We start from the raw sequence: 26,136 nt of genomic DNA, 5'->3' as shown, positions 1-26,136 counted from the left end.
TATTCTTCCTCACAGGTATGAATTAGGCATAGGCCAACATATACCGGTTTTCCTAAGAAGCTGTTAAGATCAGCACCAAGAGATATTGTGGTGGTGGGCGCTGTATAAAATATTTCAATCAATCTTGTTTTACAAAATTGTGATGTTGCACCTAAATGTTATTTGCACTCCAACAACTTATTACGAAGGGGATGGTGTGAGGAGAGACGAAATAAGTGCAACAATTTAAACGTGAGAGGAAAGAGGTTTGGTTGGAAATGTAAAGGATATGTTTCCATGCCACTTGTGTTTTTAGATGTCCTTTAAGTTACAAACAGTAGGTAAATTCTATGTCAGGACCACAGGCAAGGATTAAGCTGCAACAAAAAACTAGCACTCCCATGGTGTTTCGGTGAGGTCATGCACAGTCCACCAATAGGCCGCCTCCACTATCCCCAAGGACGTGTGCTTCCTGTGCCAACTCCTCTTTCTTTCCAGCAGCCAGCAGTTAAGTAGTTTTTTCCTCACCTCTTCGGAGTTGTGGGGAAATTTGTGTTCATTCTTTCTACTGCGCGTGTTTTCTGAATATATCAAAGCAGCGCTGACTGTACACGCTCCCCTTTCGCTTTTGCGTGGGAGGGGACCGTGAATTTTCACATTGTGCGTATATTTACCATTTTAGCATGCTTAGGGACGGTTCTGTTGTGTGGCGCAGAGTTTTCCCTTGCACTTTAGCTGCTAATCTTTCCTTTTACCTGTTAATGCCTGGGCCGCGGAAGCAATGTCGGAGGCTCCGCTCGCGGCCCCTGAATACAGGCAAGAGGTGCAGTGCGCTTGGAGAAGGCGGGGGCGCCTGGCTCAACTCGCTGATCCCAGCCGCGGTGTGCGGTGGGATTGGCGAGTTTAGTCACGGAGCCCACGTTTTCCTGAGTCGCACTACTGTTGCCTGCTGAGTCTGGAAGTTCTGACGCCTGCCGGTATGTGGGTCCATAATTAAAATTGGCTCACAGCATGACACCAGCATCTTAGCGGGTCCGTATACACGCCTCATAAAAAAAGTTGTGGGGGGAGGGGGGCAGACTGAAGGACACCCGGTGGATCGATCAAGGGTTAGTCACCCCCTTCCGGAGTATTCGGCTAACCGCCTGGCGGCACATAAATTAAGCAGTGATCCCCTCACTTCATAAATCTGCCAAAGCACCTAGTTGGTGTGGTTAGCGTGCTGAGCGCTTTAAATAGGGACACAAAAGGGGCTTTTTTGGCATCGATATTCAGCTTATTCTTTGTCTCAGGCAGCATAGTGACTGACTTTCCCCTCAGTCATGGAGGAAATCACAGAGGAAGAATCCCTGCAGGTGCTGCCCCTCGATGATTAGTTTTGTGATTTAGTTGATGCATCCTTTCATCAAGCAGTGGCAGAGGCGATGGGACCCTTTGAGCGCTGCATAATGCGATTTGCTTATGCTTGCCAGGGTGATAGACCCCAGTGCTCTGAGAAGCACAAAAGCACTTAGAGTATGGACGTAGGTGTGTGTGAAAGGTTGAAGAGGGCCTTTTTAGCGAGGACAGTGGTAGGGGGGGGCAGGATACAACCCCGGATATCCCAGAGAACACAGAGTTCGCGCAGGATAAGGAAGAGGAGTCCTTGGGGGACTCGGCTGATGAGGCAGGGCCCTCTAGACCCTGGCGCCCCATAGAAACCAGTCAGGCACACCCAAAGAATCGGAGGAACTCTGACATGTTAGTTCCAGACAATTTGATACAACCACGATCCTCAGGGTCTTGGGGGAAGTTTGAGGACATCCGGAACAGAGATATTCATCCCTTTAGGACAGAGGTCTTCAGACTTTTGGATACAGAGACCCCCCTGTCAACATTTTGAAGCATAAGGACCCCCGTCCTGACAAAAATTTCTAAACCTGTAGGCAGGGCTACTAGAATTATGAGGCAGGTGAGGACCAAATTACGTGACAGGCTTGACTAAATTGTGTGGGAAGAAAATGTAAGTGATGTTATGTGATGCCACGTATTTTGGGATAGCATTGCTTCATTGTTTTGACATTTTTTACACACAGTAACACCGAGGAAAGATTTCACCCCATCAGTACCCGTCTATAACCAAAACACAGCAATTAATATCAGAACCATTTGAACCATATCAACCTTTGAGAAGGGCCTTCCACTCCGCAGGAATATGTGATGCCAGATTAGAAGCACACCTGGCCCTGGCCAGGAGAAGCAGGGGTCCCTTAAAAACCTGGTGGTTTGGTGCAGAGTTAAGCAGAGTTAAACAGTTTACACATGCAGTTTTCCTCTCACCCCCTCCCTTCCATCCCTCTCTCCTCACCCCGGATTCTCCCTCTCACTTTGCAGGCCATTTTCTTTTCACCCCTTTTTACAACATCTGAACTCTCCCCATTCAACCTCACACGTCACTCTTAATCACCTCTTGCCATTTTGTCTTTTCACTGCCCTCATCTCGAACACTCTCACATTTATCTCATGGCCTCTCTAGTCCCGTCGCCTCCTGTGCCCCTCAGCACTTCTCAGTCTTCATTAAAAAAAATTCTATTTGTATCTTGCACCTTCTTTTATCCTTTAGGAAGATATAAAAACCTCTCTATGCTCTGTAGGATACCCCATTTGGCTGGTTCTCCTTCTCCTTCTGTGTGTTTTTCATTTGCCTACAGGCAGCAGATGATTATTAGCCCCAGGACATCTTTTGGTAACAGTAGCGCACTACAAATGTAAATAATATATATAGCCAGAAGCAGGGGAGTCACTAGACCCGAAATTCGGAGAGGACTAACACTCCCAGCCAGGGCTGGTCCTAACACTGGTCGCACACGGTGCAACAGTCTTTTGTGGTGCCCCACCCCCGTTTCCTCCTTCTCCATGAATTTCTTCGCGGCCACTCACCAACAATTCACCTCATCTCTCTATAGCACCTTTCTGACAAACATTTAATTTTTTATAGCGCTACTCATAGCTTACTCACACTCAGTTCTGTGATCTGCATGGTACTCGTTCTTTGTAGCAGGCACATTAACCCTCTGCACACTGTGTGGGTGACATGTGAGTGCTGCAACAGTGCGAGAGTAGGGTAAGAGGAGTGACTGCAGGGTGAGTGAGGTGGCGTATGAATTTGGGTGCGGATGCAAGTTCAGAATGGGAGGAATGAATGTATGATTACTAATGGGCTTGTTTGAGTGATTTGCATATTGAGCAGTGAGGGGGTCAGGTGAGTGAAGTGTCACATGAGTGCAGGATGAGTAGTGTACTCATGTGACTGCAGGGTGAGGTATAGGGTTAACAGCGCAAGTGCATTGTGAGTGCAGAGTGATCACTGAGTGCAGGGTGAGCGGGTGAATGGTTAGAGTGCATGGTGATCAGTGTGAGTATTGTGATCACTGAGTGCAGGGTGAATGGTGTGAGTGCAGGGTGAATGGTGTGAGTGCAGGGTGAATGGTGTGAGTGCAGGGTGAATGGTGTGAGTGCATGGTGATCAGTGTGAGTGCAGGGTGAGCGTGAAAGTGAAGGGCGAGAATGAGGAGCGAGTTGTCTGAATGCAGGGTGCATTCCCAGACACTTGAAGTAACTCAGCATGTTATTGACGGCGGTGTAGGGTTGAAGATCTGAGCTGCGGCACCAATCGGGGATCGAGGGTGGAGGAAATAAATAGTGTGCTGATCCTGCAACAAACTTACAGTCCTATGGTTAGGGTTGCCAGCAGATTATTTTGATGACCCACTCGGTACAAAAATAAGCAGTCACCTAAAGCTATATTTTCAGCACTTATGTGCATACTTCGAACAGCAAATATAAATAGAAAGCACTTTTAATAGTGTTCTAGGGCTGCCTCAATGATCCATGACTGAAAGAGAAAAAAAAGACAGAAAAGTCATAACTAATACATACATACTTTTGTATTTAAAAGTCTATTTAGTGTCAAGAGGAGGTCTTTGCAGAGTCTTTAAACAAAACAGGCAGGCATTTTTCTTTTGGCAACCCTACTTTATATTCCTTTTCATTAAATGCATTCTCACACTACAGCAGTCATTGTAAAATACAAATGTAAGGCACAGGCACAGTGGGGGCCCAGGGGGTACTGAAACCAGGAAAAAAACGAAGCCTCTGTAACTAGTTTACAAAGGCATGTAAATATGCAAATGGTCTTTAAAGACCTGTGAAAAACTTGGGCCTGCCGGAGAATACTCCAGACACTGCCCAGCCAAGCTCCCAGCAGATCGAGTTGCCCTGCAGCAGCAGCTGGGCGGAGACACGACGAGGGAGGAGGGGGGGGGGGGGGGAGGAGCCTGAGAAGAAGTAGGACTGTGAAGGTGCGACCCCCTTTGCATCGCTCCACGGCCCCCCTGGGGGTCGATCCCCACAGTTTTAAGATCCCTGCTTTAGGATGTGAATCTGGTTCTCAACCTCTTTCTTTCCTGGAAGAGTAATAAGAACCTGATACGGAAAGATCTCTCTATAAGTTGGCGATGTAGCTAGGTCTGGTTTCCAGTCTCAGAGTACCTGATGTACGAGTCCTGGATATTAAAGGTAGAGTATTTATTTATTTAATTTATTTATTGGACTTCTAAGGCACTCATGCTACCCAAAAAGGGTTTCCCGCGCCATGGTGGACAGGGAGCAAAGAACGTGGGGCAGTCAGATGGAGTTATTGATCAAAAAGCCAGGTCTTAAGAGTTTTGAGAAAGTGGATATAATTAGTTTCTTTGCGAATGTTAGACGGCAGAGTATTCCAGAGGGAAGGGCCTAGGTAGGAAAAAAATCCCCCCCTCCCCCTCCATTCTGGAGAGTTTGACCCTGGGCACAACAAAGTTGCCCATGGTTTTAGATCATAAGTGGCGGGAAGGAACATAGTCCAGAAATGGGGGAGGCCCAGGGGATTCTGCAGAGGAGTCTAGCTGCAGAATTCTGGACTAACTGAAGTTTGCGGATCACGGCCTTGTTTGAGCCCAGGTATAGAATGTTGCGGTAATCGAGCAGCGATGTAATAAGGGCATGGACCACAGTTTTCTGAGTGGAGACAGGCAGCATCCATAGGACACCAAAGGTCTTACTGCTTGCCCAGGATGAGGACCTCAGTCTTCTCTCCATTCAGCTTCAGGTGAATTTGGGTCATCCAATTGGAAATGCTACTGAGACCTTGTTAAAGACAGGAGGGTGCCAGGGGGTTGGAATTGGAGAGGGAAAAAATAATCTGAGAATCGTCAGCATACGCGAAGAGAGTTAGACCGGCCTGGTCCGCGATGTCAGCCAAAGGTCTGACGTACAGGTTGAATAGCAGTGGGCTAAGGATCGAGCCCTGAGGCACCCCATGAGGTGAGGCGTGAGTTTTGGAGCAAGCGTTGGCCGAAAAGATTTGAAATGTACGATTGTCCAAAAAGGAGATAATCCAGTCCAGAGCAGAGCCGCATATGCCAAAAGGATTTTAGAGTGTGAATTAGCTGTTTATGGGAGATGGTATCAAAAGCCGCACTAAGGTCTAGCAAAATAAGTGCGACTGTCTGTCCTGTGTCGAAATATTGACGTAGCCTCTCGGTGACTCCTAATAGTGCTGTCTCTGTGGAGAAACCGGCATGGAAACCCGATTGAGAAGGGTGGAGAGAGTTGTTAGTTTCAGTGAACTGTGAAAGAAGAGCATGGACATGTCAAGTATTTTGGAAAAGACTGGCAGGAGAGAAATGGGTCTGTAGTTAGCAAGAACTTCAGGATCAGCCGTTGGTTTTTTCAGGAGGGGGGTCACCATTGCATGTTTCCAGAGAGCAGGTACAGTGGATTCTAGTAGTGAAGCATTCAGAGAATTGAGAATCACCTGCAAATGGTGGGTATCTAGTTGTTTCATGATGGTGATAGACAGGGGGACTTTGGGCGAGCTAGATTTTACTTTGTCTAAGATAATTTTGAGTTCCTCATTATTTAGGAGTGGCCAACAGTCTAAGTGAGCTGTAGGAGCAGGGGACTTTACGGTTACCTCATAGTCTGGGGCAGTAGTGGTCTCTGGTGGGGGTGAGATCAAAGTCGAGGTTCCACTTTGGGTCTGTGAAGTTCTGCTTAAGTTAGAATTAGCCATTTCCAGGTGAATTGTTTCAATTTTTTCTGTGAAGAATTGAGCAAGATTGTCACATTGTTGAATATTTAATGGCAGAGGGTTTGCGACTGTTTTAGAACCCACCAATTCTTTCACCAATCCAAGAAGAGTTTCTGAGCGATTGGTGGCTTTGGGAATGGTTTTAGAAATTAAGGTGGCCTTAGCCATGTTACATAAATTGTTGTAATTATTTCTTGTCTTGACATAGATGAGTTTCAGTTCGGGTGCATAGTTTTTGCCATTTTCGCTCTAAAGCTTTGCATTTGGATTTTTCTGCTTTAAGGGAGTCATTGTACCATGGTGCTGGGGACGATGGTCATTACATTTTTTATGAGAGAGAGGTAGACAATTATCTATGGCTTTGGAAAGCTAGTTCTCAGTCTTCATAGCAAGAATGTCAGCTTGTTGGTCAGCAGAAGGGACGTCAGAACATAAAGCGTTGTTTAATGCAACTAGGTGAAGTTTTTTTCAGTTCCTTTTCGGGGTTTACCTCTAAAGGGGTTACTTTCCATATTTCCAGAAGAACAAATACAGATTCTAGAGTTATCTCAGATTCCTCTTTTGATTGCCATCGAAGGTTATGTGCGATGAGGTGAATTAAGGCTTATTAGGTCATGCCAGAGGAGTTACAGTTGCCAGGTGATAGACAGCTCCTCATTTCCGTAAGGAAGCCGTTCAGAGCAGTGTCTTCCCCAACTATTGCTCGTTCGGTACGATGGGTGATGCAGGAAGCGGGTATTGATACCCAGATTTCTGGAGCCAAATTAGAGGACATAATTATTTCAGTGGATTGGTCCCAATTCAACTTTTTACTTTAAACCGGTTGTGGAGATGGCTTCTGTGGTGGTCAGTAAGCTTTGAACCAGCATAATCTATGCCTCCGGTCCTGACAAAGAATGTTAAGTTTCCTAGCTATTGTGAAGGAAAGTTTCAATTCTAATAAGGATACGGAGGAGAGGATTATTCCCACCCATGGGTCGGAGACCAATGATTCCCTACCGCTGTTGGTAACCTTGGTTTGGTGGATTATTTCCTAGTTTAAGGGAGAGTCATGATTTTTTGTCACCATGGAATGCATTTGCTGGTCAAATATGTGGTTCATGACTATTGGATTACAGATCATACATTGTAAAACTTGATGATGTCTTGAAATATGCTTTAAGGCAATCATTTATTTATACATGTTTGCATTTCAGATAACAAGGTGTCCAAGTAAGATTATGAGTCCGGGATGAGATTTTATTTGTCGCACGAAGAAAGAGGGAGAATCATCAGTGAAGAAGGATTATATTGTTATAAAATGGGACCTTGTGATGTTGTGGTCCTCTTTTCTCTTTTCATTTTCCCTACGTCTCATGGGAAAAGAAGTTAAATATGTTTTTTATGTGGGTGCTATCTTGAAATAAAGGCGAAGAAATCCAGCATAATCCTCCCCTCCATGTCCTTAATAGAATTAAAAATTTCCTTCACAATAGTTAAGACATTTTACATTCTAATTACAGCTAAAGCAACTGAAACTTTGAAATGAGTAGTGGTGTAGGTCTCTAGACAGGTCGTTTAGATCCAAACTTCAATCACATGAAGAAACTATAAAACTTCCCACAATTCCCACCCAAGAGGTAAAAGCAAAATAAGTCACACTAACATTGTTGCATATATATTCAGTCTTATTGGTTCAGATTAGTTAAGAAAATTAACTCCGCAATGAATTGCAATGTTGGCATATATTTGAAGACTAACCTGCAGTTGTAATATCCAGGAAGATACAAACAGGAATTGCAAAGCCAATATGCCTACCATTTGCTGCCTGTGCTTTAATTTCTTGTTCAGCTTTATTGGCGGGGGAGCTGCCAGGCTCTTCAACAATCTTTTTTTTTTTTTTTGAGAAAAATTGTTTTAAGCAAAAAAAATAATTCTCCTGGTCTTGAAAGAGAACACATTGCCGTAGTATTCCTTGGCAACTACTACGTTGTGGATCGAGTGAAGTCAGTCAATGGCTAAAGTAAGCTACCCATTGCTGTACGCTACAGAGCGTGGAAGAAAAATATTAACGATAACAAAAGAGTAACTGATGAAGAGGACTGGCTGAAAGTCCTACTAGATAGTATATTACAGATATCATTTTAGTAAAAATCAAAAGGTCTTGGCCAAAGCTAGACCTAAAAAAAGATTTGCATTGACAGGGTTAAGACAGAAAATACAACTGCTTTTTGAAACTTGCTATTCACATTCGGGCTACATAACAGGCACTACGTGAAAAGCAGCAGTGTGAATTAGGAGCACAGCCTTTAATGCCACCGAATAATTGTAGTTCAGGATTGAAACAAACATTGGAATCGAAGGAAAGAGACCGGTTTGACATCAGAACGCTTGTGTTTTATTCAAGGGCTGAATAGTTAATGCTGGCTGCTTCAAGTTTCATCCAGTATTGTACCGAAAAATTTAAACTGATTTGGTCATTTTCAAAACTGCCATCACATCAAACAACCATTTTTCTTTGGACATTCTTACTTCCTGCTGCTCTGCAGTTATGTGCAAAGGATCATATTGCAGCTTTCCGTAGAATGTACCTTGTAATGTAACTTTACATTTTACGGTCACAACCGATTATAGAGTTGAAGGTTCTGTGTCTCATGAATGGCAACTTTTTAAGGGAGCCAACTCACCCCAGTGGAGGAAGGTGGTCTGCCATGCCTTTCCTTCAAGAGCCACTTATCTTTTGGTTCTTTCAGACCACTTCCATCACTTAAAGGTGTAAACATCCTTCTGGTAGTTCATGTTCCAGTTCATTTAAATCTCTGCCGAGGCCAACAATATAATACAACAACGTAACGCAAACCCTAATTCTAATGCTTACCATCTGCTAGTTACAGATACAATAAAAGCAACAAGTAATCAGGAAATATAGAAAGTAAATAAATGTAAAATAGCCATAAAAATCCCTTGAAAAATTAAATATCCTATAACAAATCATTGCAGATGGAGTGTTTGTCACAAGATGTCCTATTTATTGATGGGTTACAATGTCAAACTGCACTACTGAAGGCAACAGAAAACAACTTCTAGTATCAGTTAAAGTTAGGCCTAGGTTAAATATATGAAACACATTTTTGGGGCCTAGCTTAAATAGATTACAAAGCCAAGAGTCCTTGCTCTGGTCGCTCCACCTGACCTTCAAGCTATTGAGAGGAAAATGTGCAGTCCATAAGAGCAGAAGAGCATGTTTTACATACAAGACATTTGTAAAAATAAATACGGTGGTGCATACCCAAAACTACTCATGGCAGTGAAATGGCTATATAATTTCAAATTCTCAGAGTGGTGTATATTACGCGAAAGGCTTAATTTAGTAATACGAATTTTAGGCCCCAACTGCACTTAGAATTCTCCAGTGCAAAATTAAATTCCAACAAACTACAATTTCTCCACCATTCCGGAGTCTAACCTGGATAAGAGTCCACAAGGACTTCTCAGGAGCACGAAGAAGCTTATATCCTTGCATATTATATTTGTTAATGCTTGAACAAAGACACTTAATAAGACAAGCCCTAATCTAAGTCCTTGAACTTGGATTGCAGAGCCGAGATTCCAAAATTGCCCTAACATCTTGCCTTCCTACAGATCCAAAAAGGATCAACGTGAAATTGGGATGTACTCCAATGCATGTATGAGAGTAAGGCAAATCTTTAATTTGTAACAGAGTACTAATGCCTAGATGCATCAAGGGTTTTTGCATTCGCAAACGGTGTGAATCGCAAAATTCAGCCGTTTGCGAATGCAAATCCCGTTTTTGGGATGCATCAAGCATTTTGGTATTTTCGCAATTTTAGAAATCGCAATTTTGTTGCGATTTCTTAAATGCAATGCATGATTACTTTAGAATTGCGAATTCGCAATTTGGAAGGGGTAAATTAGCATGAAGTTGAACTTCATGCTAATTTATAGAACACTTTCTACATGCACTAGTTGCATATTTGAAAGTTTTAATTTACACACACACATGTCCTTGGGTCATGTGTGTGTGTAAATTGCACTTGCAGTTCAATTTCAGGGGTGCAGGGAGGGGTTCTTTGAACCCCCCCTGCACCCTTGAAATTGCATTCACATTTTGCGAATTGCAATTTGAAATTCGCAAAATGTGAATGGCTTCCCATTGATTCCTATGGGCCTTTTGGCCCATAGGAATCAATGGGAAGGGTTTTCCTTATTTGCGATTCGCAAATTGTGAATCGCAATTAAGGAAAATTACCAAATCGCAAAATAATTTGCGATTTTTTGATGCATAGCATTTTGCGATTTCTTAATTGTGATTCCTTAATTTTCGCAATTAAGAAATCGCAAAATGTTACAATGATGCATTTAGGGGTAAATGATTAAAATGCATTTTTAAATTAAATGATATAAGTGACAAACCAGCAGAGTGGGCCAAAGCTCTTTTTGCATCATTATTAAAGCGCAGTTTATAAGCAAGATTACTAGTAAAAAATGCTGTCCAGGAAAAAGTAACTATCCATTATTTCTATGTTTTCCTGCCCAGTATACCAAGTGAATTAATGTTTTTTTTCAGATAGTTCCACACTGTTAGCATGCATGTTTACTTTATCATCAATGGGGTGTATGTCACACAGTAGATCACATTTTAACGTTCTGTTGGTGAGAATGCGGAGTGGAAGGTATGCAGGATGCAACAGCAATTCTAAATAAGCCAGTCATTCAGTCCCATGGTAGCAAGTGGTTACTGGGACATAATCGTGGGTCTGGAATCAGTTTACTAATCGTTGTCCTGGGGTCTCGCTTGTCCTGTTATGGTCACAACAACGGATCACCAAAGTGCGTATCTTAAGTACTTGAATTAAAATGTAGCAGCCCGAGAATTACATGGCTTATCTGGAAGGTGGTGTGAGCATCCCATGTTTTTTGAGTATAGTAACGTTTTGGTGCGATCATATGATGCAGATGCACAACATCTTGGTGAAGTGCGCCTCAATCAGAGAACACAGGGAGGAAGTCACGACTTCAACTGCTCCCAGAAAAAAAGGAATTGGGAGAAAAACATGTAAATACTAAAGACCCAATGAGGGTAAGCAGGTAGACACACCATGGCAGCAGGTATCTTACTACAGTTCTGGCAGGCGCCTGCCAGGTTCTTAGTTCGAATTGACAAGACTGGGCTTAGTCTGCCTTTCTGGGCAGGTCCTTGGCCAAGCGGTTGGGTGCATAATATGACCAGACTCCTTTTGCAGAGGTAACATCAGCAGCACTCTCTCACTAGGCAAGGCAGACTCCCTTACTAAAGCAGACCCACAGCTTTTTCACGAGATTGCTGCAGTAGAGAGGTGGTTTCTTCACTTTGTGCACCTCTTTATTTCCAAAGCAGCCTGAATTTCTCTCCAGAAAAATCTAAATGCGTGTCTCGAGCCTAATTTTAGACAGTTATCTTTCGCCATATTTGCATTTTTCCAAAACATGAGTTCCATGTGAACGCCTGTACCAAGTTCAATTGCTGCACTCCCAAGCAGAACCTGGTTTCCAGAATCCCTAAATACTCCAAATAATTTAATAAGCAAGCTACAGAAAGGGAAAGACATGACAAAGCAAAAAGTCTCTCCTGTACATCTAAAGGGTACCCTATTTCAATCTTTCCACGTTTTACAGGCCATTACTAAACAAAAGCCACAGGATGATAGAAATATGCAATACTAGTCAAGGAGGCAATCTCTAACCTCCATCTTGTACAACATGCTTTTAGTGGCAACCCAGGATGGATTCCCCTAACAACCATACAGATGGCAAGGCCACGTGGCAAGGGCAGAGAATAGGGACCAAATGGCACCTCTGCATCTTTTGGGGTGCGGGAGGCTAGAAAACACATGCCACCACCACCAAGCTCATGTCAGTCAACAAGGGGACAGTAGTCCCTCTTGATAAGGAAGGCACACATGGTGAGCAATCAAGACCATAGAGCTTCACTGTAGGCATCATATACCATTATACTAATTCTCAGTGAGCAAGGAAGGTGGTCCTATTGCACTAAGACCAGAAAAATCTAAAATATAGGTGAGACTTTGTTTAAAATCACAAAAGAAAGCATAGGCTCTGGGTTCATGCAGGTTGCGCATTTATTATTTGCATTAATAGATTCCACTCTGATGTGATTTAATTGAGATCTATGCTTACAATTGTGTATATTACTAGGGAATAGTATATTAATAATTTGCCTCTTCCAAGATGGCACCCATTTGCAGTGTGTGATATGCACTTGTGTCACCTTTCTCTATCTTTATGGTTGTTGTCACAGGGTTGATCATGTGATCAAAGCCCCTGGACACCGAAACGCATTGTGTTTTCTTGATATATATATATATATATATATATATATATATCAAGGATCCGATAGGAAAAGCGTCACTTCCTTACGAGTCGGGTCGGTTACGGGATGTGTCAGACACCCTAGAAAATCCAGCAGAAATTACGCGCAACCATCAGCAGCGTACAGACCGACCACACCAGCATGTTTAAGGATCTTTATTTCCAGGCAAGGTAGTATTCACAAGCAGGACGGCATAACGCGTTTCGAGGTCAGTTACTCTTAATCATATGCATGGTTTCAGGGGTGGGTTCGTTAGTCATTTCAAACGTGGCTAAAATACTGAAGAGGGATAACTGTCCATTGATTTAAAGAGGCAGTCCTTTTAGGTATTTTTCCGAGTATTGTTCGAGTTTAAGGATAAGAGTACCCATTTTCATTATTTTTTAGTGCTTGATGCTAATAGTCACTTAAAATGTTTATTCGGTTTACCTTAACTCTTTCTTCTCCCAATGAACTCCTTTGTTCAGACTACAAGGTCCACAATGCCTCTTGCTGCATACTCAGCGTTACTCTTTTCTCCAGTGTTGATTTTGGCAAACAATCCAGTGTCATTCACAGCCAGATGCTGCACGCTTTCAATCGGTCGAATTTATTCTTCGACTCAAGACACCAACTTGCGTGGCCCCAGGCCTTCCTGCCTGTCTGCAGCCCTCAAAGACCCTGCTACAGAACAGTGACTTGTCCTGCAGCTCAGGGAGCTCCAGATCCCTGGGAGGACTGCATGCTTTCTAAAAAAAGAGTCCTGATCTCCTGTGGACAGCAGACCTGTCCAGAAGAAAACCAAGTTCTACCTGTCGAACCGACAAACGGACCACTTCTGCACCCAAAGCACACGGCCAGAGTTCCAGTGGTCCACCTGTCCAGGAAAGGTTCCCCAGCAATTTAGAGCAAGAGACCTGACCCCTGCCAGACTCCACTTCAAGATCTGCACAACACCCCCGCCCCCCCCCCACCGTGACCTGTACTGGTAAGCTGACTTCCAACGCCATAGGACACTCATGCACCCGCAGCCACTGGGCCTTGGTGAAATCTGTGTCATGACACCCCAGCACATCCCAACTTACATGCGAAGCTGTAGGTTTTAAGCCGTTGGCCTCTTAGCCTGAGCGTGCAGCCTTTTTCCAAGTTAGAGATTCCCTATTTGTTTGCACTGGGCGCCCGCTGCTGTGTTGGCACTCTGCCCCTGACCGCCCGAGTGTCAATGAGGGTGTACGTTTGGTGCTGCCTTGTGGCCCTTCCCTGTGCTTACTTTAACCCCCAGAAACTGGGTTCCAAACAAGTGCTATTCACCTGCAAGTAGTACCATTTCGGTTGCCTCCTTTCTCCATTGGATAACATTGGCACCAGATCCAGAGATTGATCTCTGAGCCCGGCCGCCCCCTTAATGCCGCTGGTGGTGCAGTGAGGTCACTTACCTGAACCTTGCCTAGTACTGCTGATCCTTCGTCCAAAATCTCAATAACGGAAATAGTTTGCTTTCCTGCATATTGCGGATTGTGTTTCCTCCCATACGATAACATTGCATGGATTGAAAAAAGCACAAAGTCCACTTTTTACATTGAAAAACAGTGATATTGCAAAACGTATTTTCCTGCAACAAAGTATTTTGGTTCTATAAAATAAATATAACAAAAGAAATATTTTTACAAAGCACTGTTCTCAGATTTAAGCACTGGGTGTGTGTAATCATTTCTTGCCTGTGTGTATACAACAAATGCTTAGCACTACCCTCCGATAAGCTGATTTGCTCGTCCACTTTACCACAAAAGAGATCATTAGTATTATCTTTAGCCTCTGGGGCTCCACGGGACTCTGCGCACACTATGACTTACTTTGGTATAGTATTTGTTAGAGCCATCTTCCTACAATTTCAATCTATTTGGGTTCATCAGTAGGGTCAAATTGGAGTATTAATGTTATTGTAATTGCATTTATATAGCGCTTACTACCCCTGACGAGGCATCAAAGTGCTTTTTCGGTGAGTAGAAGTGAGCATGGGACCCACATCTGGGTATACCCATTGCACTTGGGGCATAGCACTGAGGAAAACAAAAAAAAGTGATGGCTGGACTGGGGCCAGAGCAAATATCGGTGCCAGAGATTAATTCAAGCTTTTGTTCCAACACCTTGATATTTATAGCAGTAGATGCCCCAAATGTGACACGCCTGTTATGAAGTGATTGCTGTGCTCTCTGTGCAATATGATTCAAGCTACAGCTCACTGATGAAGCCAAAATCATACTGGGATTATTTGCGTTCCTGTCAGAAAGAGGCATGGCTTGACTGTCTAGTGTGGAAAGTTAATTCTGAAGTGGAACTAGGCTTGATTTGCATATGGCAGGTCTCTGTTGAGCATGAAATAGTGGGAAAAAAGCGATGAGTTGTAAAGTAACCAAGATCGCGAGTGGCTGAGATCAATTTAAGCATTTGCTGTAATTCACTGACCTAGCAAGTTGTGGGCATGATGTGGGCTCAATGTTTTGAGAACTAATTTCCATGGCAGAAGAGCATATTCCAGTGCACTCTAGTACGTTCGGGCATTTCTTGGACTTAAAATATATATTTTGCAATTGTATCATTTTTCCTGACACTGTACTTCCTTATGGTGCTGATAAACCATGCATGGTATGACCAACAATTATTACTTCTCCTGGCATTATAGTTCGGATTTCATTACTACCCCTATATGGGCTCTGAAGAGCCTGCCCACATAGGTAGCAATCTACAACTTGTGGGGTAGGAGTTTGGAAGGGTTGTATATCCTTGTGAACCTATGTAGCAAGTGTATTGTGTCATGTGTAGGTGACCAGAGAGGTGCGCTCATCTTGTCTTGGGTCGAAGGACTTAAGAGTGGTGGTAAGAAGAGTAAGAGATACAGCACATACCGTTTACATAGGCTACACCCCTTGATTATTCACTGATGAGCATTACTCCACTGGAATATAAGATTTCAGAATCACAAGATTTATAAAATCCCTTTGATTTTACTAAGTTGGAAAAATCAGCATTCCTGCTCTAAGCATTGATCCAGTAGTGCTGCGCATAACTCGGTGTGAGTAGCTTGCATGCAGTTTGGATTTTTTCGTTTTGTATCCAGGCTATGTAAGGAGCTGCAAAAAACTACCCAAACAACTACTGTAACTGCAATCCCACCTCATTTGGTTGCAGTAAAACTTTACAAAACAAACAAACTGGTGGAGTAACTACATTACCCATTTCACAATGAGAAATAAGAAGGCTAAATGGTAATAAGTTTTTGCTATTTGGTGGCAAATCATTTTAATGGAAGGTTTTTGATTCTGTTGGCTGGGACTATATTTGGCAGGTGATGGCCACGATGGGGGACAACGTCATGAAATGGGTTTGGTTATTGTATAGGCACCCAGTCACGCGAGTGCGTACTGACCAATTAGTCTAGACAGAGATACAGCTGCATAAGGGCACGTGGCAGCGATGCCTGCTGTCACATCTGCTCTTTGCGATCACCATGGAGCCACTTGAATGTAGCCTTAAAACTGTCCTGCACAGCTGTGGTATCTGAATTGGTGATACACACACGTGGTCGCGCTGTACGCAGATGACAAAATGCTCTACATGCATCAGCCTGATATTTCAGTAACTATTTTATTGAATGTTATGCAGGAATTTGGTGAATATTCTAGCCTGAAAGTTAATAAAACCAAGTCGGTCCAGTACTCAATCGGGCTGTTGTCAAAATTGTCTGTAGCGCAGTTGCCAAAAACAGACATACCGTGGAAACTAGATACTGTGAAATACCTGGGTATCTATTTGGCGCATGGGGAGCAGCAGGCCCACAACTTAAATCTGGGGAGGTTATGTGAAATCTTCGACCCTCAATTGATTTTGGAAATTCACTGCAGCTGTCTCTCATGGGAAAGATAGCCCTTATTAAATGATAGCGCTACTCAGGTGTTTATATATGCTGCAGGGAGCAACGCAAGAGGTTCCACACAGGACTTTTAAGGATCTGGACAGTCTCTTCATTCAGTTACTATGGGCGGGGAAATGCTGCAAAGTGGACTTGCCAACCCTCCCTAAAAGAAGAATAGGGGCAAGGAGGTCTGGAGTTTTATTACAAGGCAGCCCAGCTCCAAAACCAGATCCACTGGTTTGATGTAGATGACAACTGGGAAAGGTCACTAATGGCAGGTGCGCATGAGAGACATCAGCTGGGCGAGCTATTACTGAGGGGCAAAAATGTCCCAGAGTCATGATCCAATGCAATCTGACTATTATGTCGCCTCTGGGAGAGAACGTGTGAAGGGTACTGAGGCAGGCCCCATATTTGAATTTGTGGATGGTGTGCCCCTTTGCCCAGATTGTGCAGACTATGTTAATGCATAAGTGGAGGGAAGGTGGCTGTATTATGCTTTCTGACATATCCAGGGGACCGTTTGATTATGCTTCAGGATGCTGCTGGGACTTTCACACTTTAGAGCGGACAGTTCTTGCAGTGCGCAAAAATAGCGGCCACAGCTCAGCAACTGTGGCCGATGTTCCCGGAGTCCCCTAAACCCATGTCAACCCTGGTCACTATCCTTTCCCAAGCAGGAGGCCGTAGACATATAACACACATATACCGGGCACTCCAGGCGGACCGCCGGTGAGGACACTTTGGTTGGAAGAAACATGGCAGCAGGAGTTTGATGCGCCGATGCGCCCTTGAACTTTGGTGACAGGGCTAAAATTTGTGAGGCAGTCAGGGTAGTCTCTATAAGCCCTCGATTCAAATTAGTGCAATAGAACATTTAGCCTATTTTTCTCCACTGTGACTCCAGGCTATTTATCCTATCAGGACCTTCTCATGCCCCAGATGCAGTCAGGATAGGGTTGACTTCATACACCTAGTGTGGCGATGCCTTGTCACTGCAATGTACTGGGCAGAAGTGTTATCCAACATTAAATATGCAACGGGATGGGAGGTTTCTAATACAATTCAACGATGTCTGCTGGGCCTACTCCCAGCTAATAACAAAAAACTGAGCAGGCAGTTTGGGACTCTGAGCCTTGTGATGGCGAAGAGGCATATCGCAATACGGTGATTTAGCCTGCACCCCCTCCACCGGATAGAGAACTGTAGGAGAGATGAGTGGGTGGGCGCTGAGGAGGCACACATGTCGCGCACGAGGAGTCGATAAATTGTCAGACGACCTGCTCTCTTGGGGGATGAAGACAAAAAAAACTGGCTGCTCTTTTGGAGGAGGATGTAGCGGAATGAGTATCTCCCTTTCTGGCTGGGAGGAATAGATGCAATGCTAAGGGGAAGAGGCATGCAATGCAACCCTCACTGTGGGGGGGCCTCTACCATGTGTGACGGCTGGGGATGTGCCCCTCCTACTATTAGACCTAGCTGAAGAACCACCTGGCATATACTACAGATAGTACACATTGTGCTGGTTATTTATGTGGAAGCTACGAGGCACGGGGGTTGCGAGTTCTTTGGGGAGATAAAGATGCACTGCAGAAGAAAAGTTATGCCTGTGCAGGTCTAAAAAATGATGGACTGACAATACACCTGTTAGCAATTCGAATAGATGTTCAGCATGCAGATTGCACTTGGGCCAATATTGTGAAACCCACATGGACGTGTGACGACTAATGTATGTGCTATTTCCTCCTCTGTTGATACGATTTGCATAGGGTCATGACTATTTTTTCTTTAAGGTAAATAAAGACATTTTTTTATTCAAAATCATTTTAATGGAATAGAAAAATTAACATCTTCTAAAGTAGAACACATAGAGGTACAAGGTGCCTAAAGTATGTAAAAGGTATGGAGTGGCCAAAGTAGGGGCAGCATTCAGACGTTTTCCAATATATATTTTTTTGCTTTTGTCGTTTGTCTCACAGAGGCAAATCACAAACAGGAATTTTTCAAACTTTCTCTGTGTGACAGAACCAAAATTAGAAATCTATGTAAACAAAATGTCTGAGCAATTTTATATTAGGTTAAAACTATGCTCAAACCTATCTTGCCACTTTCGAAATATACCATAGATTCTGGGCTATATTAATGGTTAATAATTTAGAGAAACATCTGTTCCTTTTTTTGCATTTAATTTTCAATCCTTTCCCTTAATAAGTAAGAAAATGTTAAAGGTCCCAGATAATCAAGGTTAAAGCTTGGAAAAAGTATGTGATTGAAAGGAGATGGGAGCATGGGCGACAATGAGGCCAACTAACAAGTACACATGTGAGTGTGCCTCAATTTGATGCCATCTGTTTCAAACAAAGGTACTGAACTTTTAGTTTGACAGAAATACCATGCAATTTATCCATTTTAAGAAACAGTAGGCACTGAGTTGAACAGTGTGTTTTATGTTATAATGGATCGTACTTATAAAATAATCTTACACCAAACAGGTTTCTTGGTGCAAAACATCCGAGGCTATCCTACTCCTAACTATGAACACAAGAAAACTGCCAGTAGAGCATAAGAGGAACAGCAAGCCAGCACAATTAATTTGACCAAAAATGTCCACATTGCGCAGGTTTTGCACGCCACTGCAACCATGCGATGGCATTAACAAGTGAGGTTCCATATACCATATTATGTACTACTAACACAAAACGTTAATGTTGAATCTTACAAATAAGTCTTCATAATATAAGAAAGAGAACCCTGAAAAATAATGCAACAGGATGGTGGAAACAAACAAGCCCTAAGCATATAACTTGTAATCCCTTTTTAGGGTGGAGTCTGTGTGAGCCATTCGCTATGACATGTACTCTCGCTTGAGACACAATATTGTTTACAAAGAGGGATTGGAACGCGCCCCTCATCATCACCACTTCTATGTGTGCCTGCTCTGCGGTGCAACAAGTCTTAAAGGCATTGAATAAGCCAACAGACCTTGCATAGGCGAGGACGATTGGCTTTGCAAATGCTTGCTTAGAATAGTAATCTAGATTCTTAACTAGAAATCAGAAATTACAACAGGGATGTTTGTACTGAATAGTTTGCGTAATCAGGAGACAATGATGTGCCTTGAGCTCTAGAGCTTCAAAATATGACGTAATAAGCTGGCACATTTCCTTGGAGGTGAAGCATTGTGAGAAAAAACATGACATAAAATATTACTTTAGGAAAGAAGACACACTCGATGGCACTGCACTATCTAAGATACATCAGCTTACCACTTTAACAACGTAGGGAGCATCAGGACGAACCACCTTAGATGAGTTTTCGTCAGCTGGTTATAAAAAGGAAGAAAACGTTACTGCAATAAAACTTCCTCAGAATCGAAGCATGAAAAACAGCACCTTACACGAATCCAGACTCAAACCCAGGCGCTTTCACAACATTGAAGGCTTAACACTAATGACAGTTCTTACATATATTCAATGAAAACTCGCAACAGGACTACTATGCAACAATCCTCCCACCAAGCTTCCAGCTATGCACATATGGCATATGAGCAGCATTCTAGAAAAAAACAAGGCAGTAAAACACAATTTTCTCAGATTGGTTGGCATTCCGATATTAAAAATACTTTAGGGAGTGATTAAAGGCTACTCTTGTCAAGCTAAAATTGCTGATAGTAATGATGGTGCACTTACAAACAGGACACAAGCTTAGACCGGGACCATAACACTGGGAATCACAACTTTACACCTTCATCCTTTTCCTTGTCTAAAATAATCTACAGCTGTACATTACATTAGTTTAACAGGATGATAATGCATTGAAATAACACAATTACATTTTATCAAGATTATTTCAATCTACTTCAATAAAAGATACATGGTAGGCGCCGCACAAACTGACTACAATGGCTCTTGGAGAAATCAGCATACTTATCATACAAGTGAAACATAAATAGTTAGTACCAATATTGAAATTGGAATGTATTGAAAATAAGGAATGAGTGAGGTGGTTACACAATGTAGTTGTAAGAAATTGGGTTTTTGTCCAACCTTTTGGGGTTAGGTAGAAGCGACACTTCTAACACTACTTCCAAGTGTCCAGAAACTGGGTGCACCACTTGGGGGATTAGGACTCACTCCAGTAGAGGCCAGATGCAGGGGTTCAAGGTCTGTGGAGCTTGTCAGGTTCATGTGGCTGACAAAGGAGGCCAGCCGACTAGCCCTTGGAGTCACTCTGGTAGTCCTAGGTTCAGTGAAGTGGTCCTCTCTCCTCTTCAAGTAGCAAGTCAGGCCTCAAGCAGCATGGCAGTCCTCCGGAGTACAAGGCAGTCCTTCGGAAGTCTTCCACAGGTCTAGGAGTATACCGAGGAGGCGGTTCAATATGTATACATGGTGCTAACCTTTCATATGGTGGGGAAACCCTGGTTACCCCACAACAGGTTCGGGAACGTGCTTTCCTTCCTCTGCAAGAAGTCTGGGGTGACAAAGGAATGGTGTCAGGTTCCGTTGTGTGTGTGCTGGAGGCAGCACTTTGAAATGTAAGGGGGCAGGGTTGGTGGACATGGAGATACCAGGGAAGGTTTGCAGCAGATGGATACACAGTCACAAGACAGGAGGAGTTCAGGTTGCTGCTGTGCAAATCTAAATCTGTGGCCTTTTAAAAAATCTTTATCCAGTAATACATTAGTACAATATCAAATATCGACCACTATAATAGGTAATAGGCACAGAAAGCAATGTGTCAAAACAAAATATAGCATAGTGTACTGTGTATGCTTTATAATAGAAATAAAGTGGTAAACAGTTGGCAAATAGTCAGCGGCGGCTTTTAAGCGATGGCGGAGGAGCGTCGCCCCCTCATTCAGAAACAAAAAAAAATGAAAAATAAAACAATATTAAACCCTTGTTTATCATCGTTTTAGTTTTGCTCACGGAGCCGAGGCTTGATGGTGGGCCAGGGAGATGACAGGCACTACGGTGAGTGTTTTGCGCTGTTATCAGTGTGCATGGCGATTTGGCCAGCCGCCTCAGGGCAGTACACAGTCATGCGCTCTGGCGCTATATAAAACTCTAAAAAATAAAATAGATAAAAAATAAAACCGCTCTACCCCATCCCTCCTGTGGGATGGTCCATCCTGCCAACACTTAGTCCTCCTTTGTCTCACTCTCTGGAAGGAATACACAAAGTACAACTGCCAAGCAATTACAAGGCAAGTGACCCATGATCAGGCACCAAATAGCTAGGTCTAGAAAATACCAACTTGGCATTTTAATAATTTTTACTTTACCATTAAAGAGGATTTTAAATTAAAATTCAACGGAGTCCAAACTGGACATGCCTATCTGTTACCAATAAAAAGTTAGTACTTATTAAATGTAATAAGATAATCAAATGTTATCCAATGGGAGAGCTAGGTAGTAGTGAAAATCGAATGTAGGAGTTTTTCTTTACCAGGACATGAAAATGTAATAAAAAGGCATGTCCTACTTTAAAAAAATAAATATATATGCCCTGCCCCATAGGCTGTTTAGGGTCTCCCGTATGGGTGACTTATGCGTTTTAAAAAAGGTGTAGGCCTCACAAAAGATCAATTTTGCCAGGCCGAATTGGCAGTTTCAAAACTGCACTACAGGCTGTAACGGCAGGCCTGAGACATGTTTCAAGGGCTTCTTAAGTGAGTGGCACAATGAGTGCTGCGGGCCCTTTGATAGCCTTTATCTTACAGGCCCTGGGTACATGAAGTACCATAAATTTAGGAGTTTATAAATAAATTAAATATGACAATCAAGTGTAAGCCAATAGGCGAGAGCACACACACTATCGTATACTGTAAGGAGAGAGCACACGCACAAAATTCAGAAAATAGGATAAAATACGTGCTAAGACAATACAAAGGATGACAGATCTCCCAGTAGTCATTTCCAATTTCATTTTGAAATTGAATTACTCAAAATACTGAGATGATATCGGATATAAGTGCACGAATATATCTGTTTGTTCACACTAACGCATTAGTGTCTCCTCTTCTACAATAGGAGTCTGAGAAGGCTTAGCCAATCCCGTAATAATTTAACGTTTCTCGGTTATGGTACTTGCATTTTACGATTTTCAACCATAAATTTCAACATTGGTGGTTTCTAGGTGTTGTCTACAGACAGCTTCAACTGTCTATTGTCGAAGACCTTTTGTTATCAATACATTAAAATATATGCAATCAGCCCACATGCTATTCTAAATTGATTTTCCTCATTATTCTTGGTTTCTTCCACCTCTGGGGCATTTCTTCTTTATTGCATTCTGATTGGATGGTGTGTGTGTGTCCTTCCATTAAGTACATTCAGAGAGATACATATTTCATTCAGCACCCAATGGCACTAGATGTGATTTCATTATTTCGCCCCTTTCGCATATCAGCACACATGATTTGTATTGCTCTCTTCTTCCCCTCGTATTTTGCTTTTCTTGGGTTTGTTTTTTGTTGTTTTTTTTTTTACAGTTGCCTCTTATGGTTGCTCCTGGTTTATTTGCTTCCCAATGAATGTTGGCATTTCCAACATTCTGCTTCTCTGTCCCTCATGTCGTAGTGTTTGTCTTATTTAAAGAGAAAATACTTTTTTTAACGTTTTTTGAAGGGTATGGCAGTTACAATTTGCTGTTGAGACATTCCTTTTAAAAAAAAAAAAAAATCACACCTATTTAAATTATTATGGGGTTTTTACGCTTCAAGATTGGCCTGTTTTTTTTTTTTACGGATTCAAGATTGGCCTTCACCATCTTGAGACGGTAAATAAAAATTAAAAAAGGGAATAAGACAAATGGCAGCCACGCTATACCATATACTTGTGAATGCGATGCATGCATGCATATAGTCATCAAACTAGCCTGTCATAGCGTCATGACATATGCATGCATAAATGTCATCATGCTTTTTTTGCCAAAGTTACCACCAGCAGAAGGCACAAGCAAAGCCAATAGGTCTGCATTGGCATACACACAGTGAGCAATATTGGCTTTGTCAATGCTCATTTCAAGTCAATCTACACAACCCTCTTTAAAAATGATAGCTGAGACACTTTGTAGGGCAAATTGTATAGAAGGAAACAAACCTGAAAAAATGTTAATAGCCTTTGTAAGCACTCACCAAGATAAAGGCGTCCGAAGCCACCCTGGCCCACAGGCACTCCTAACTTCCACTGCTTTTTTGCTCCATCAGTTAATACCTCGCCAGGGAGGAACTCTTCTGCTAATTTTCTCTTTGCAGGGGCCCGTTTTGTACTTGGGACCTTTTTCACTGCTAAAACCGAGGCCTTTCTTGCGGCTTGAGCTGGAGACTTCCTTGCAGCTGGTACATCTTTTTTACGAAGCATTTTCACTACATAAAAACAAAATAAATATTACAAAACGATGGTGCACTTCTGCATTTAGATGGTACATCCCCTGGACCCTCCAAAACAAAATTCACAAGTCACTGGCAAAAGCCTTTCTAACAGTTAAACCAACTTGTCAAAGTTGCAGGATAACTCCCCACCCGGGTTCTTTGCAGAAATCTCCTTATTAAGTTAGTGAGTTTTGAAACTGTTAAATTAAGGTGGTCATGGGGCATTGGCGCTCGCCATAATGCATATATTCTGGCTCATAACTCAACCCAAGAACAGTAGAGCAATTTAAAAGATTAGGTTTTATCCTGGTCTCTTAAAAGGATAAGTCACATACCAAGGGTGTAGAATTAAAAAAATTATCAACGTGCTACAGAAATCTCCTTATCTCGTTGAAATAAAAACAATTAAAACACATACACACTTGGCCGTTTAGGTGACATGCACTAAGTGTCAAACTATGGTAGGGCTTTCATATCAACACTTTGAAAATAGCCTCTCCGATTATGAAAGGGCTCATATCATGGCTTGTATTCTAGCAAAACTGATTGTGCCACCTTTGCACAAATCTACACACAGGGACTGGAGCAGGAAGGAGGCTGTACACCCAGGATTAGAATGCCATGTGAGTTTCTGCATATCCGCATGTTGCATGCTTAATGGTATTCACCACCAATTCTGATGCTGGGAAACACTGGAAATTTACTCTCAACAAGAGCAAAAGTAAACATTTACTTGGTGAGCAACCGAGTGGTGTAAAGAAAGTGAATTTACAATCACTGAGCAGATTTTCGCAGGAGCAAATGTGCTTATGTATATTTGTTCATGCAACAAGCAATGGCAAATCCAAGCAGTCTTGTCTATTCAAGAGCTATTGACTTTCCGAATGTCCTTTAGCCATGTTTTACTGCAGCGCAGCTGTGTAGCATGGCTAAAAATAAAATTTGAAAACAGGTGCTATGACGCTCCAGCGCATAGGCGAGACCTATTGACTTTGCCAATGCTAGTCTTCACTTTTGCCTTGAGAGCAATTAAGCAAACAATGTTTGAGATTAGGTGGCTGGTAGCTTTGCATATTAATAGAGTGAAACTTTGACTAGAACTAGTGAGCCTTCTCATTAATGGAGCCCAATCCTTTCTGTGCGCATTGGCTGGTTTGGGGCATTAGACCCTGTAGGAAGGTGGAGTACCTTGTGGTGATGCTGGTTAGGCTTCACCATGCAATACTCTCACAATACCCATAGAAGGATTTACAATAATAAAACTATAGCTCAATCCTGGTAGAGTTGCAAATAGCAGTTCGACTTTAATAGTCTGTTGTTGCAGACTCTGGTCTCTTCTTGTGTCCTTTGTTGCAAGTAAGATCAGAACTGAGGTTCTGGTGTCATGGATGGCCCTTAAATCCTAAATTCATGGGGTGTGGCAGACAGTGGCCAATGGGCTACACGCCCAAGCGGCTAATCTGTCCTTGAGGTGGCCACATCTGGGGTAGGGAGGGTGGGGGGGTTGTCACCTTTTTCTACCTAGAACCCTCTTGTCTACCACTTTTAAAAATAGCTGCGGTCTTTCCTCAGCGCTGTACAGACCAGGTAGCCCACCACTAGAGGTGTGGCTAGCCTTCTCGGGGTGTATACCTCTTGAATACCCAAGCTTCCCGCCTGCTCAGGTGCAATGTACCTGGGGAAGAGGGTAGGCCATTTCCTCCTAAGGGAGGCAGCCTGGTTGCATATCACAGGCTGTGAACGCTTTGAAGCTCACCACCCTGATGTGCCACTACACTAACCATCCAGTCAGGGAGGGAGGGAGGCGTGATCTCCTTTCCGTCCAGGCTATTGTTTCTGACTCCTGGGAGAATTCACACCTCCTGGTTGTAAAAGCATGCGTAGTAACGACATACATCCCACATCACATATCTAATGGATTGTCCCTCATTCATTGTGTTACAGCAAGCCCCATCTGTTTGTTGCATTCTGTCTGGCTTCCTGCGGACAGTCAGTGCTGAGCCAAGACCATCCTCCGCCTCAGTACTACTCACCACTTCTACGGGACATGGGTGCTGTTGTGAGCTGCTTTTCAAACACTTCTTCCGGCAGCTTGTGTCCTTTCCTAAAAGAGGTTTAGTATTTTTGTGAGAATTCTTTGAGAGTCAGAGTACATAAGGCCTTGGGAGCTTATCTATTGCCATCATTCCTGTGTGAACCAAAAAAACGTGCTTATAGGTGGATCCCTCTGTGCGGCAGTTTGACAAAAGGAGTGTGAAAAGACACATGACCAATGTTTCTGAGCACTTCTCACTTCCTTCTAAATCTAATTTCCAACCGTGGTCTCACACCCAATCCCTGTGGTGCTGATTTCTCTTGCTAATACAACACCGAATACTGTTTTCACTTTCGGGCACAGCACACATCTT

General features: G+C 42.9%; 1 protein-coding gene across 1 annotated transcript in view; it reads right to left on the bottom strand.

The window, feature by feature from the left end:
- Window positions 1-26,136, bottom strand: part of VRK1 (VRK serine/threonine kinase 1) — a 220,283-nt gene that overhangs the window by 183,970 nt on the left and 10,177 nt on the right. The window contains exons 2-3 of the mRNA XM_086937748.1: window positions 23,492-23,722; window positions 19,620-19,675 (exon numbers count right to left, since the gene is read on the bottom strand). Coding sequence (XP_086793874.1) covers window positions 19,620-19,675; window positions 23,492-23,717 — 282 coding nt within the window. The 5' untranslated portion in view covers window positions 23,718-23,722. The remainder of the gene's footprint in view (window positions 1-19,619; window positions 19,676-23,491; window positions 23,723-26,136) is intronic.

The sequence above is a fragment of the Lissotriton vulgaris genome, chromosome 9, assembly GCF_964263255.1.
Source record: "Lissotriton vulgaris chromosome 9, aLisVul1.2, whole genome shotgun sequence".
In the NCBI taxonomy this organism is placed as follows: Eukaryota; Metazoa; Chordata; class Amphibia; order Caudata; family Salamandridae; genus Lissotriton; species Lissotriton vulgaris.
This window is presented reverse-complemented; position numbering and strand designations above follow the sequence as displayed.